The 16,130-nt window shown below is 37.2% G+C and overlaps 1 protein-coding gene across 2 annotated transcripts in view; it reads right to left on the reverse strand.

Annotated features, from left to right (window-relative positions):
• The window catches only part of LOC136874088 (uncharacterized), a 149,262-nt gene that overhangs the window by 23,375 nt on the left and 109,757 nt on the right, over positions 1–16,130 (reverse strand). For both annotated transcript variants that reach the window (XM_068227654.1, XM_068227655.1), the window contains exons 6-8: positions 2,222–2,445; positions 1,989–2,121; positions 1,782–1,903 (exon numbers count right to left, since the gene is read on the reverse strand). In XM_068227654.1, coding sequence (XP_068083755.1) covers positions 1,782–1,903; positions 1,989–2,121; positions 2,222–2,445 — 479 coding nt within the window. The remainder of the gene's footprint in view (positions 1–1,781; positions 1,904–1,988; positions 2,122–2,221; positions 2,446–16,130) is intronic.

The following is a 16,130-nucleotide window of genomic DNA, read 5'->3' on the forward strand; positions in this document are numbered from 1 at the left end:
TAAAATGATGCAATGAGATTATCTAATTACACGCGGGAACCCCCCCCCCTCCCCTGTTCAGAATGATACATCAAGAAGCATCCAATATTGTGCATAATGTTAAATTGCTTGTTCTTGAAGTCAGTCTGAATTGCTGGACCTGATGGGGCTCTTATTTTCTTGGTAATGCAGAGAATGCAGGAATTCACCCTGAATCTCCCAATTTATTTCATTTTCGGGATCAGTTGGATGAATAGCAAATCATACTTTCTCTCGGACATACAAATTATAAACAATTTTTCACTGAATGGGACTGGAAGATAAATTGACATTAGTTGGAATATTATGTAATTACATAGAGGCCCATAGTCTGAAACAGAATTAACTGGAGAATTGAAACTGATAATTATGTTTTGTACAAGTAGGCTTGATATTTTAAAAGGAGACAGTACCTGAATGAATATATCCTGTCCTGTTCCGTATTTCGATTTCCCTCAGATTCATACCCTGTTTGAACTGCTTCCCATACCATTTTTATTATCATACCTACAATTCCAAACTTACAACCATTGCATTTGTCAATATATTGCTCTAATTTGTATCAAATATCTTCCGCACTCAACTGGTTATGAGCAGCCATGTTGCTGCAATGTGTTTACATTCAGTCAGCTGTCTGTTCTATCTAAGAAAACGTATAAAAGAACACTTTATTTTAGGATTCCGTGCATGCCAGTTGTATCTAGGAACCGTAGGGAATTCACTGGTTCCAAAAAGTTATATGTTTAGCAGACACAGATGGCAAAGGAAGTCGGTTTGAAAGCCGAGTACGCTTTACTACGCAACCCACGGGAAACAATGTGCGACTCCAGTACGCTTTACTATGCAACCCGCAAGAAAGAGTTAAATTTATGAAATATTCCACCAACTGGAGCTGTAGATATATTTCTGCAGATATTCTCTGTCTCGCCTAGCTTGCTCATTTTCATGTTAAGGTACACTAACTAATCATGAATTATAACTCAAGTACAGATTCCCTGTACACTTCCTATAGAATTTCTTAACAGCAGCTTTTAATGGTTTTACATTTTTCAATAATATTAATCAATATTATATATTGTAATGTGATAGCGGAGTAGTAGCTTTATTAATGATCACCAGTAACTACTTACACACAGCACACAATAACTGTAATTATTCGCTCTCTCTCTCTCTCTCTCTCTCTCTCTCTCTCTCTCTCTCTCTCTCTCTCTCTCTCTCTGTTGTCAGTGTTCAGTCACACTGATTCACACTTAGTCTTCCTCAGCTGACAGTCTCACAGAGCTACACTACACACACCCCTACAATTGTCACTCAAGCCTTAGGGCAGTTCATGATGCAGCTCACAGTACAATTTTTAGCAGATGCAACTGTTCACAATTTAAGCACATGCAACACAGTCTTACAAGTCCCTATGAGATATGCAGTTCACACTCACACTGCAGTCTCTTTTTACTGTTCCTTGTCGTCTGCTGCACTGTTCTCCCTTGTCACTCGGTTCGCACACAGTGCTCCTGTGCTCCAAAGCAATAACTTCGCAGCACTATCACTGACAGAACTGAACCACTAATTAAATGTTTTCTTTTTCGGGTATTTTCTAAATGTTACTTATTCATAAATTAGCTTCAACGAATTGCAGAACCTAACAGTTATTAAAAAATATACATATTTTAGTCAGTTCTTCAATAACAAACTATGGCACTAAAATCAATAACAAAGACGTTGTAAGGTTTAGAATATATCGCAGCTACAACTGGCATACTTACGTGAATGGAATATTTCCAACAAACACTACAAAGCGTTTCTTTTTCTTCTCTGATTGTTTCTTAAAAGCTTCTATGATTAGCTGCCTTCCTTCAAATTTCGATGTTTTAAGAGCCAATGCTTTCTGAAAATATCACATTTGTGTTAACAAATAATGTAACCATTTTCAATTGCACTGTATATACTAACATGAAAATAAAGAATTTTACCTCATAGCCCATTTCATCTGACATTCGTACATAGGCTGTTTTGGTAGAGCTATTACTGCCTAGCGTACGTATCCGACATTCTAATACTTTGCCAGCTTCCTCAAAATGAGCTTTCAAGGCCTCCTTTGTTGCTCTGAAAAGAAATTCATAACCCAATAAAATCATCCAAGTTATTGCAAGGCATATAAAGTCAAGTATTACCCATAACAACAACTAAACAACTAATTACTTACGAAAGTGGAATGGATCCAATAAAGATTGCAAACTTATGTTTCCCATTAGCCTCATCGTTATCCAAAGCACTCTCCTCCACTTTTGATTTCTTGATGGGAGAACATTCTGTTTCCAGTTCATCAGCTTTTCTCTTCTTCACTTCCTCTGTTCTGTCACACTGTGACAATGGCTCTACTGTAATGGGATGTTCCAAAACTAGTGAGCCATTCAGGTTGAGAGTTTTCTGTATGGAACAAAAAATAATACACAGTAAATAAAACTAACAGATAAAACATGGAACAGAGTAAAGAAATCTGGAGACCTTCTAGAAACTCTCTATTTATTAATCTATGTATATAAAATAAGAGTTTTGTCTGTACTTTGTTCAGAATTTGAAAATAATGATATTTCTGTATCGGCTATCTCCACAGTAACTTCTGTCTGTATGTATGTACGCACATCACAGAAAACTGCTGAAGAGAATTTAATGAAAATCGGTATGTAAAGTCAGGAGATGAGCCACTACAATCTAGGCTATAAATTATTTTACTCACGTTTAGTGAAATGGTAGTGTAGGGGAAGGCCTAAAATGTAATTCTCAAATATTGATGTTATTAGTGGTCCTATCGATAAATACTACATAACTAAAGTTATATAGAATTAAATTTACGATCACTTATGTTTTATACATTTTACCGAACCAGCTATGATAACACAGATATTAATGAATTTGTATACTTGTTGCTAAGTCCATATCAACGCCGAGCCATGAGAAAATGGGTTAACAGAATTTAATGAAAATCGGTATATAGATAGGAAATAAGAAACTACAGTCTAAGCATGATGAATATATTATATTTGTCATGGTCTAAGCTATAAACAGTAGTTTAGGAGAAGACACTTAAAATTTAATTTTTAAAACCTATGTTATTGGTTCTATCGAAAAGTACTACATAACAAAAGTTATAGAGAATACAATTTCCGATCATTTGTGTTTTATTCAGTTTTACCGTACCGACAATGATAAGAGTGGTATTTCAGAGTCAGAAGAAAAATAAATGTGAAGGCCCATAATATCGAAGGCGCATACTATTGATCAACAATAACATTACATTGACCATTATTTGCTGTGATGTTCCTTGTCTCTTATGCTGCCACTAAAGTCTGATAGATGAGATTATTGCTGCGTACCGGGTATAACAGCCTGACTGAATACTGGCGGGAAATAGCTAGGGAGTTAGATAACTTTCTTCTTTAGCATTCCATTCCCCTGGTTCCCCCCGCCAGCGTAGTAAATTGAGATTTTTCCGACTCATCGGGTACTCCTAGGAAACAGATTAGTAAAAGGGCATTATTGTTGACCTGGAACTCTCCACTATTCGACCCCTTCCCCGCTGAAAAAAAAAAACCGGAGTGTGTTCACGGATCACGGCTGTCTGCAGCCTGGTCATTCCAGCTCTGGAACTTTGGAATGTTAGATCGGCAGCGTAGTACTGTTCATTAAAAGTGAGAAAATGTGTGGTTTTTCATTTGATCGAGTATTCCATATCGTCCCTACTCTGGCAAACTAGCGAATTTGCAAATTGTCAAAAGGTTAGAGGAGCTGAAAGAAGTTGTGATTACTCATGTCAAATCAATTTTTATATTTAATGATCGGTTTCGTGTGTTAGGCATAAAGAACGAGTTGCAGATGTGAGACTTCATCAGACGGTAGACAATATTTAACCAATAAAATCTACACCAAAACTTCAGAAGTACAGATTCCCTAGTTTGTCACTTTCGCTAGTTTGCTAGAGTGGGGACGATATGAAAGCATTGCTTTTAATCGCACCATTCCTACTGACGTCATTGTAATGACCTATGTTGATTTCATTAGGGAAAACCACTAAGAGAGCCTTTCAGAGGATGTAAAAAGACAGGTGGAGAGTGTCTGTCATACTGAAAATTCCCCAACCTGATTGCAGGCAAGCAGGTCTATCATTACAATGAAAATTCCCTAACCCAGTCTTCATTTGAGAAACAACGTTTGGTGTCGTCCCCGTTGTGTTTCTAGGGTAATGTTAAGAGCTATGCAATTTAATACAATCTTGCTCACAACGTATACACTACCTAACCTAGAATTCTCTATACAATGTAGAATTCCGTAGAGAAGCACAGATACATCACCTAGTGTATTCATAAAGCTCTGAGGCTTACACTTAACCGCATACAATATTTGAGATTTTTGCAGTATTATTTTAAATATCACAGTAAACAGCCATGAAAAAACCTGTAAATTAAATAGGAAATAACATCTAAATTAATACCTAAAGAATATACACGAATTAAAACAAGAGTATCTAGTATTTAGTATAAAATAAAATCTGTTACCTAATGTACATCCAACCCTTGTCCCATTTATCTACGGGGTATTGTGCCATTCCACTATTCCAGCAATCAAGCTCAATCGAATTAAGACGAACGCAATTACTAATAAATGAAGTTAAACACAATGAATAAATTATATAAAATGTCAAAGAAGTTGAGAGTAACACAAAGTTGGAATGAATAAGATCGTGGCGGCAGTGACCAAGACAAAATACGATATTCGAATTGTTAAGACCAACACTGTTTAAAATCACAAATGAAAGACTAACTCAAGGGAGTAGACATATTCTGATCAAGAAGCTGTAAAAACCACATAAAATTACTAAAAACGAGAGAAGAATTTAAGAAAGGAAAGCTATGTACAGCGTATAAATAAGCATACAATAGAAGAATATATAAAAAGGTTAAAAAAGTATGCGTGAAGTAGTAAAATATGCAACTTATAAATTGATTCGCAACGGCGTCGAAATACTGCAACAACAAGGCCGTGACTATAAGAGAGGATATTCAATATATTGCAGTATAAACGATTAACAACTAGTAAAGCCATTTTGTACGAGAACAAAATTTGAAATATTTGCAGATATATTAGAGATCTAATAGTAACTGAGATTATATGAAGCAATATTAATCGGAATCAAGTAGTTAAATCATGCTAGAAGGCTTTGAAAATGTTATGTCACAGCTCATTTCATCATTGTATTTTGTATTTTCAATCAAGTCTTTGAAGGAAACCATGGCTTGCGAAGAAGATTTGAAGTCGACTATATGGATGATTCCGAGTTGGACCGACATGGCAGAGATGACCCCTGGTTCCCGATGACATCATGATGACCGGCCAAGCAGAATGACCAGAATCCAGAGCTGAGGAGGATGACGAATTGATAGATATCATTCCGAAAAGTGACGGAAAAAGATAAGTTTCTTTATAACGATAAATAGCAACAAGGTTAGCACGTTTGTGGTTAAAGCCTATATTAATAGATAGGACTATGTGTTTAGAGTCTTCAGAATGACTTAAATTATGTTAAATTCTTTGCGAGTAATTATTTATGCCAATGATTTTTTTTTTTTTTTTTTTTTTTTTTTTTTTTGCTATTTGCTTTATGTCGCACCGACACAGATATGTCTTATGGCGATGATGGGGTAGGGAAGGCCTAGGAATAGGAAGGAAGCGGCCATGGCCTTAATTAAGGTACAGCCCCCGCATATGCCTGGTGTGAAAATAGGAAACCACGGAAAACCATCTTCAGGGCTAGCCAATGATATAAGGGAATAGGTAGTCTTCAACAGAAATAAAACAAACCACAGTTAGGGAATATAATAAAGTGATAATAATGTTTCAATGAGAGCAAAAAATCCCATTTAGCCATGCTATAACGTACCATATGTGACGTGTTTATAAGAGCATGCCTGCCAACTTTATAAAACCAAAAATCAGTAGATTTTGATATGAAAATCAGGAAAAATCACGAGAAATCACGAGATACAATTGGTTAAAACTGCTTATTCTACATGTCTTGTGCAATACAGTACTATGATATATTTATAACACTTATTGCCTCAAAGCCCGACTGTTGCTATATCAGGCTACAAGGCTAAAAATGACACATCTCTATTATTTAACGTTAAGAATTTCATATTTAGGTTCCGTATTGAAACAAGATTTACATCAAAGAAAGGACAATAAGTTCCACCTTTTCAATACTATATATTGTGTGAAAGTTTTACATTACAGTTAAAACATCACAACTTTTGTACATTCGGTACCGGTTTCGACAGATTCCCTGTCATCATCAATCGAGAATAATTAAACAAAGACAAGTATAGATCATGATTCTTATGGTGTGATTACAATGGTGGATTAAAAATATACATTGTATGATTAAAATAGTATATATATATATACAAATTAAAGGTAAGTAAAATGGGAATGGTCATTATTCTATGAGGTGTACACCTTAATATTTCTAATTAAAAGGTTAATTTGTTAAAATAAATTTTGTTCTAGTAATATATAATTAGGGCCTATAGTGAAATTTGATTGTAGGCTTAAATCTGTAATATTTTAACTTTTTGACCAGTCAATTCATTGAGGTTATGTAGCCATGTTTGATACATTAAAAAGGTAAACAAACATTTAGTCGAATGGTGTTCCACATAAAATATGTACAATAAAATTTGATTGGAGCTTCAACTTGGACTTAAGAATGGAAGAATTATATTAATGTTCAATGCAAGCAGAAATAGATGAGTTACTTTTTTACTATGTATTGATGTTGATAGTTAGAATGTCCATTGAACAGTTCAATATGTCGATTTGTATTCTGGAATGGTTTACATTATTTTGAGGAATAGTAATTGAGGTTCTTGCTAAGGTGGTACTTGAAGATCTTGTGTTGTAAGTTGTGAATACATAAATGATTTGGAAAGATCCTGATCCAAGTCGGAACCTCAAGTGCCAAAGTTGGTAGTAGATGTATCGGAGTGGAACTCCACTATTCCTCAAAATAATGTAAACCATTCCAGAATACAAATCGACATATTGAACTGTTCAATGGACATTCTAACTATCAACATCAATACATAGTGAAAAAATTAACTCATCTATTTCTGCTTGCATTGAACATTAATATAATTCTTCCATTCTGAAGTCCAAGTTGAAGCTCCAATCGAATTTTATTGTACATATTTTATGTGGAACACCATTCGACTAAATGTTTGTTTACCTTTTTAATGTGTCAAACATGGCTACATAACTTCAATGAATTGACTGGTCAAAAAGTTAAAATATTACAGATTTAAGCCTACAATCAAATTTCACTATAGGCCCTAATTATATATTACTAGAACAAAATTTATTTTAACAAATTAACCTTTTAATTAGAAATATTAAGGTGTACACCTCATAGAATAATGACCATTCCCATTTTACTTACCTTTAATTTGTGTATACCATATATATATACATATACATATACACTATTTTAATCATACAATGTATATTTTTAATCCACCATTGTAATCACACCATAAGAATCATGATCTATACTTGTCTTTGTTTAATTATTCTCGGCTGATGATGACAGGGAATCTGTCGAAACCGGTACCGAATGTACAAAAGTTGTGATGTTTTAACTGTAATGTAAAACTTTCACACAATATATAGTATTGAAAAGGTGGAACTTTTTGTCCTTTCTTTGATGTACATCTCTATTACCTCATAGGAAGTATGTGAGTGAGATGATCGGTCTCTGATAAGCCTACCCAAAATAGTATGAACTCATGCTCCACATGCGTGAATCAGTTATGCACTTAGTTGCCATTACTTAGCAAATGCATAGATTAATATATTGCATCAAGCGCCCGCGCGATTATGCGAAGTGCAATGCTCTTTAGATCAAATAAGCTGATGGAGCCATGCTTCGCAACGGAATTCTCAGAAAGACTGTACTTATAGTTTTCCCAACTGAAGTCAACATAGGTTATTACAATGACGTCAGTACGAATGTCACGATTAATAGCAATGGTGTTATATGAAATATTTTATAACATGAAAAACAGCACATTTTCTCACTTTTAACAAACAATGGTCAATGTAATGCTCATGTTGATCAATTTTATGAGCTTTCTATATTGGAGGCCTTCACATTTAGTTTTCTTCTGACTCTGTGATATTAGAGCATCTAATATAAAGTGAGTCGTCCTCTCTTTCATGACTCCCTCTTGTGTTATTATTCAAGCGATCGTTCCTTCATGACTTTTTTCTCATTCTTATAATCATCTTCACAATTTAGTCACCGTGTTGTTGTTTGAGTCATCAGTCCATAGACTGGTTTGATGCAGCTTTCCATGCCACCCTATCCTGTGCTAACCTTTTCATTTCTACGTAACTATTGCATCCTACGTCTGCTCTAATCTGCTTGTCATATTCATACCTTGGCCTACCCCTACCGTTCTTACCCCCTACACTTCCTTCAAAAACCAACTGAACAAGTCCTGGGTGTCTTAAGATGTGTCCTATCATTCTAACTCTTCTTCTCGTCAAATTTAGCCAAATTGATCTCCTCTCACCAATTCGATTCAGTATCTCTTCATTCGTTATTCGATCTATCCATCTCACCTTCAGCATTCTTCTGTAACACCACATTTCAAAAGCTTCTATTCTCTTTCTTTCTGAGCTAGTTATTGTCCATGTTTCACTTCCATACAATGCCACGCTCCACACGAACGTCTTCAAAAACATCTTTCTAATTCCGATATCAATCTTTGAAGTGAGCAAATTTCTTTTCTTAAGAAAGCTCTTCCTTGCTTGTGCTACTCTGCATTTTATGTCCTCCTTACTTCTGCCATCGTTAGTTATTTAGTCACCATCACCACCAATATTATTATAGTTGGTACGGTAAAACTGAATGAGACATAAATAATCTGAAATTGTATTCTCTATAACTTTTGTTATGTAGTACTTTTCAATATGACCAATAAGCTAATTAAAAATTAAAATTTTTGGCAACTTCCCCTAAACTACCATTTTGAACAGGGTGAAAAAAATTATTTTTTGCATAGACTATAGTTCCTTATTCCCCAACTTAACATAAAATTCTGTTCACCCATTTTCTCGTACCTCGGCGCTGATATGGACTTAGCAACAAAAATCCAAATTCATTAATATCTCTGTTATCATAGCCGGCAGGTAAAAATGTATAAGGCATAAATGATAGGAAATTTAGGCCTAACTTTAGTTATGTAGTATTTATCGATAGGGCCAATAATAACATAAATATTTGAGAATTAAATTTTAGGCCTTCCCCTAAACTACCAATTCACTCAGCATGAATAAAATTAAAAGAAACGAACATCATTCTTAGACCAACTAATACGGTCACCAGAAAATAGAATCAGTAGAAAAATAATAGAAAAATTATGGAAGAGTAAGAGTAAGAATAATATTAGATGGATCACAGAATGTAAAGAAGACATGAGGGAGTTGCATATTACAATATAAGATTTAAATTACAAAACCAATACACTCAAAATATTGAAAGATAAACACACTAGACTACAGACAAAAATCAACAAGCAGAGAATAGAAAGAGTGATTCCTGAAGCATAAAGTAAATTACGTTCAGAAAGGATGAAACAGTATTGGGCTGACAAAAAAAGAAAAACCTCCATAAACCTGACTAAGTAGTCCTATGTTGGCTAAACAATTAAAATAAATTTTATATATATATATCATGAACAATCCAGATAATATGAGCATAGATGATTATTACATACCAGAAGAACAAACATTAATTTCTTGAATAAATGATATTAATTAAGGTTTATATGATGTGTTATTTGAAGTTTTCCGTTATAACGAAGGTCAACTTAGATTTAAGCTGTTGAATTATCGATATTCTTGCAAATTCATGATACATCAGATAGAGACGTTCATCAATCCTGATGACAGGTAGGTCTATATAACGTATCAGCATTGTTTGGATCCCACGTTAAAAATATTTATGAAGATAGAAATAATGAACCCTGAGATCTGGTCGGGATATCTTTACGTCACCCATCCTGGACGCGGGAAGGGCTTATTATGAAGTGAAATGAATCTTCGTAGCAAGTTTTTACAACCAGATACGCTTCCTGATGTGCACATGACTCAGAAGGGTTAATGAGATGAAATGAATGATGTGATATATGTTATTAGGAAGGGAGATGGTGAAACCCAGAGCCAACACACAGTCAAATCCTGTTGAATGGCACTAAGGAGTATGCTCAACATCACCATCCGACAGACGAATCACCGCTCCAGATGAACACCTCGGAGAGGTTTGGAATGGAATCCAGGCTTTTGGCATGCAATCTAGTGATTAGAAATGTATAACACCACCTCTCCTATGCTGCTAGCCAACATTCTGATGGTGAATTTTTTTTCAACCAATAGGACTCAAACCAGCTAAAAAGAGTGTCAGGACATATTAGACTTGACGCCTTAACAATCATCGCCACCCCAGGCAGGTTAGCTTGTAAACTACAGAATATGAGAAATAAAGAAACAAATTAAGTTATGTTACCATCTCTATTCTTAGGGACCAACATACAGCACTCACATGGTATGCCACAGTACCTGAACCATGCTCCATTAGCATGTTTCTCAAATGTAATGTTTTACTATGCAAATGAGTTGTGTCACCCTCAGTTCAAGGAAAAACTTATGTATTTCCATCGATGCGTTACAGAGCGCAGCACTCTGCATGATGTGTATTAACGGTCTTTTCTTTTACGAGAGAACTAGGTTTTATCTTTTGATGCATATCTTTGCCTTGTTTGCTCGAGATATTTTAACAATGGAGCCCAGGCAATCCGGAATTGCTTTTCTCTGTTTTAGGTGGATTTTTAACTTATTTAAAAGAGCCTTTACTACATTCATATCGTAAGTTAAGTATGGATATAACAGGTATGTGCTTTTAGTTGTTACTTTATTATTACGATGTTTGTAAACATTTTTTTTACAACCCTTGATAACTGGTCGATGTGCGTCTTTGTACTTCGGTGCGTGTAATGACCTGTATGAGTGCCTGTGCTTGTTATTATGATTACTGTTCATCTGGAATTTTGGTCTCTGACTCATCGCATTTTTGGTGCACTTCGTTTTGTTGTACTTCGCCATCTATGAAGCCATGACTTTCGTGTCGACTAAAAGTTTCATTTGGGTCGTACGAAACTCGAGCTTGATGGGCTTTGGTACGTGATCCTGCCTGTTTTCCCTGATTACATAAAAATACATATACATTTATATTGTGCTCCCATGGTGCACGCTACTTGTTGAATATGCGAGACCTGAAACTGTGTTAAGGTGAGTCATGTGATGTGTATTGGCACCTCGTGTGAATGTCTCGAATGAATGCTGGTGTCTGAATGAAGTGAAAGATGGGTTATCGATTAGTTTATTTAAATTTTTATTTTAACTTTTTGATCTTGTTTCTGTACCTTCTTTTCTTTTCTTGGTACAGCATTTTTATTTATTTGGCCATGTCTTTACTTTGGGTTCGGCCTAGCCGCCTGTCAGCCATGTCTATATTCTTATTTTCTGTCATCGCGCATGCCTGTAAATCCTTTGTTGTTTTATATCTCTGGACCAGAGATGCTGTACTCAGCGCCTTGTTTATACCTTCCTTTAATTTCTTGCGTTTTTATGTTGATCTCTCTGGACGTGTGGGCTGACATTCTTTTGTGAGTGGGAGGCTTCTATTGTTGTTGCGCGGATAGCAAAAGGAAAGATATGTGGTGTGAATAATGTAATCTCGTAAACAGGATATGCTTATATTACCGTGCGCATGGCAATTTGATTGGAATGCTAATTGTAATGATGTTATTACTGAATCAGTGAGCTGGTAATAATATATTTTTAGTGTTTCATTATTAATTATGTTGAGCTCACTCCACGATGTCTAGAAGTACGCTTAAGAAGGTATGTTCATGTTTTATTTATTGGTTTGTCTTGTACAATTGGCTTCTTTTCCATGTTTCTTGATTCAAATACTACTTTATTAATAAACCCTGTCCTTATGTTTATTCAGCATTTCATTTATAGTAGTCTTGGATAACCATCCTTGTTCATTAATAACGAGGGCCATCTTCAGTTCAGGGCTGTCTTTCTGCCTTCCCTAATCGGGGTCCGCACCTCAATTCTCCCAATATGCGTATTTATTTACATCGCGTTAGATATGTAGGGGAGGGGGTTCGGCACATACCTTAAACATGTTTACAATAGGTTCTGTAAGCCGATACCCCGAGACACACAGTGACATTAAACCCAGATTAGGTTTGATATTTGATAGGAAACATTTGTTGTGTTGGTCAGTTTAACAACATTATTATGTGTAAGGTCAGTGGTTTATACACAGCACATGTAGGACTGAGGTAAACATGGCAAGACTGCCCATTTCTTCTACCGACTGTATTCAAACTGTGACAGTGCTCAACATGGATGGCGCTGCTCATGTTGGAGTTAGTCAGGGTGATGTCAGAGTTCAGAGAGATGAAAACAGTTTCTGATGGATGACAGGACTTTCACACAAAACAACTCATAGGAAGGATTGGTATTTGTTGCTTTAGGCACTGCTACTGCCACCTCGTTCTGCTAGGATCTTTGGAGGGCCAAGGGAGTGAATGGATCAGATCACACAATGCAAAATTAGCTGCATGATGGAGGACTGACAGCAAGAAGGCCTGTGCCGTAAGCTCCTCTTAAACCACACCATAGGGTTGTTCATATGAAGTGGGCAACAACTCATACACCATGGCATCATGAACAGAGAAAAATGCATGCTCTTTTCTGCTGCGGTCACCATAAATTTGCACTCTTACAAGAGGAGCATTAGAATCTGGAGACGATCTAGTCAGAGATGGAAAGAACCCTCCATACTGAAATGCCATCAGCAGCAAGGGGGTTTCATCATGTTTTGAGCTGGGATCATGCTTGTTTGATGTATGCCTGTAATTTCTAATCAGGGTAACATAAGTGGTCTGGTATACAGACACAACAGCCTCCAACTTGTAGTTACAAGACTTGCTGCCAGTGTGGGCAAGAACTTAACCACTAATGGATAATAATGCTCATGACTATCAAGCCAAAAAGGTCAATCAGTTCCTTGAAACACATGACATACGCAAATGATGTGGCCGGCATATTCTGTGAACATGAACTGTGTTGAAAATGCATAGCGTGAACCAAAGAGAGCAATTGTCCACCGTCCTCATCCTACAGGTAACATTCAGCAACTGACTGAAGCTGTTATTGAAGAGTGGGATAATCTCCCTCAAAACAAGTTGTATTCTTTGGTGGTGAGTATGCCTTAGTCATGTTCAAGCATGCCTCAGGCTCGAAGAAGGTGGCTATACACGGTACTGACCCTCAGTGGACGACTGTCCGGGCATTTAAAATACCAATATAAATGGTTAGCTATTGGAGACTATAAATCCTCCAGCTAACTCATTCCCTTGCCAGTGTGCCAAGCTGGGTTCATCAGTTGGCATATAGCACACCCACCAAGACGCATGGCTAATGCATACCGTGGAGGCCACTGCGTAGGCTACCTGGAGCCATCGGCAGTGCCAATGCACTATGACAGACCTTGTCTCATTACAAAAAATCGATGCTTGCCTGGCCATCAGATGATTTCCCGTCATCCCAGTTTCCTGTTCTGGACGTATGTCGGGATATACCCACAAGCTGTTCCCACGGCAAATATATACGTGTGTGAAGCAATTATGCGTGCTGCTGCTATCTATAGGTATTGTGTGGAACCTTTAAGAATGTCACCGCCTTCTAGATGCGTTATAACTTTGTTGTACGAGTTTTACAGGTGAATAAAGAACGAGCTGTTGTTTACGTTAGTCAGCTGTGAAAATGGCAGCGCGCAGACAGGGTAGTGCTACTTTGTCTGATATAGCTCTTTCTTTGATGAAATTCACAGCATTGATGACGAATTATCAGTTATGGGCAGTGAGTTCGATGTTTATGAGAGTGATGATGACAATTCTAGTGAAATAGAAGTAGTTGAAAGCAAGAATGAATGTGATACAAATAGTAGTGAACCAGACACTGGTTGGAGAGTATATCGCCCTGCTGATCCAAACTTTGTAAAGAAACCAGACACTTTGATTAGTGGTTTCTCACCTCCCCACAAGTAAGAAACCATCTACTCCCGTTGAATTTTTTTCATTATTTTTTACGGAAGATTTGGTACAACAAATTGTTGGTGAGACTAACCGCTATGTAAGAGAAAAAACACAAATTAATACACAATTGAGGGAGAGGAGCATCTGGACTAACTGGACCGACGTAACAATCACAGTTATGAGGGCTTTTCTCAGTGTAGTACTCAATACCTCCTCTGTGAACCATGTGACCTTGCCGCGGTGGGGAGGCTTGCGTGTCCCAATGATGCAGATAGCCGAGCCGCAGGTGCAACCATATCGGATGGGTATCTGTTGAGAGACCAGACTAACGAATGGTTCATCGAAAGGGGGGTAGCAGCCTTTCGGTAGTTGCAAGGGCGGCAGTCTAGATGATTGACTGATACGGCCTTGTAATAATACTCAACATGGCTTAGCTGTGTTGATACTGCTACACGGCTGAAAGCAACGGGAGACTACAGCCGTAACCACCTCCCGAGGACATGCAGCTCTCTCTGTATGAAAGATGTACTGATGATGGCTTCCTCCCGGGTAAAATATTCCGGAGGTAAACTAGTCCCCCATTCGGATCTCCGGGTGGGGACTACACGAGAGGGGGCGATCATCAGGAAGATGGATACTGACATACTGCGAGTCGGAGCGTGGAATGTTAGGAGTTTGAATCGTTGTGGTAGGTTAGAGAATCTGAAAAGGGAGATGGATAGGCTAAAGTTAGATGTAGTTGGTATAAGTGAAGTACGTTGGCAGGAAGAACAGGATTTTTGGTCAGGCGACTACCGAATTATCAACACGAAATCAAACAGGGGTAATGCAGGAGTTGGTTTAATAATGAATAAAAAAATAGGGCAGCGGATAAGCTACTACGACCAGCATAGTGAAAGAATTATTGTCGCCAAGATAGACACCAAACCAATGCCCACCACAATAGTGCAGGTCTATATGCCTACTAGTTCAGCGGATGATGAAGAAATTGAAAGAATATATGAGGAGATAGAAGATTTAATACAATATGTCAAAGGTGACGAGAATCTAATTGTGATGGGAGACTGGAACGCAGTGGTAGGCCAAGGAAGAGAAGGTAGCACAGTAGGAGAATTCGGATTGGGACAAAGGAACGAAAGAGGAAGTCGGCTGGTTGAATTCTGCACTGACCATAACTTAGTCCTCGCCAATACTTGGTTCAAACACCACAAACGACGGCTGTATACGTGGACGAGACCTGGAGACACTGGAAGGTATCAAATAGACTTCATTATGATTAGGCAGAGATTCAGAAACCAGGTGTTGGATTGCAAAACTTTCCCAGGAGCAGACGTGGACTCTGACCACAACTTGTTGGTCATGAAATGCCATCTGAAGTTGAAGAAATTGAAGAAAGGAAAGAATGCAAAAAGATGGGATCTAGACAAGTTGAAAGAAAAGAGTGTGATGGATCGTTTCAAGGAACATGTTGCACAAGGACTAAATGAAAAGGCCGAAAGAAACACAGTAGAGGAAGAGTGGAGAGTCATGAAAAATGAAGTCAGTAGGGCTGCTGAAGAAATGTTAGGAAGGAAGAAAAGATCAACTAAGAATCAGTGGATAACTCAGGAGATACTAGACCTGATTGATGAACGACGAAAATACAAGAATGCTAGAAATGAAGAGGGCAGAAAAGAATACAGGCGATTAAAGAATGAAGTGGATAGAAAGTGCAAGGTAGCTAAGGAAGAATGGCTGAAGGAGAAGTGCAAGGATGTCGAAGGCTGTATGGTCCTGGGAAAGGTAGATGCTGCATACAGGAAAATCAAGGAAACCTTTGGAGAAAGGAAATCTAGGTGCATGAATATTAAGAGCTCAGATGGAAAGCCACTTCTAGGGAAAGAA

Source organism: Anabrus simplex, chromosome 5 (genome assembly GCF_040414725.1).
Source record: "Anabrus simplex isolate iqAnaSimp1 chromosome 5, ASM4041472v1, whole genome shotgun sequence".
NCBI lineage: Eukaryota > Metazoa > Arthropoda > Insecta > Orthoptera > Tettigoniidae > Anabrus > Anabrus simplex.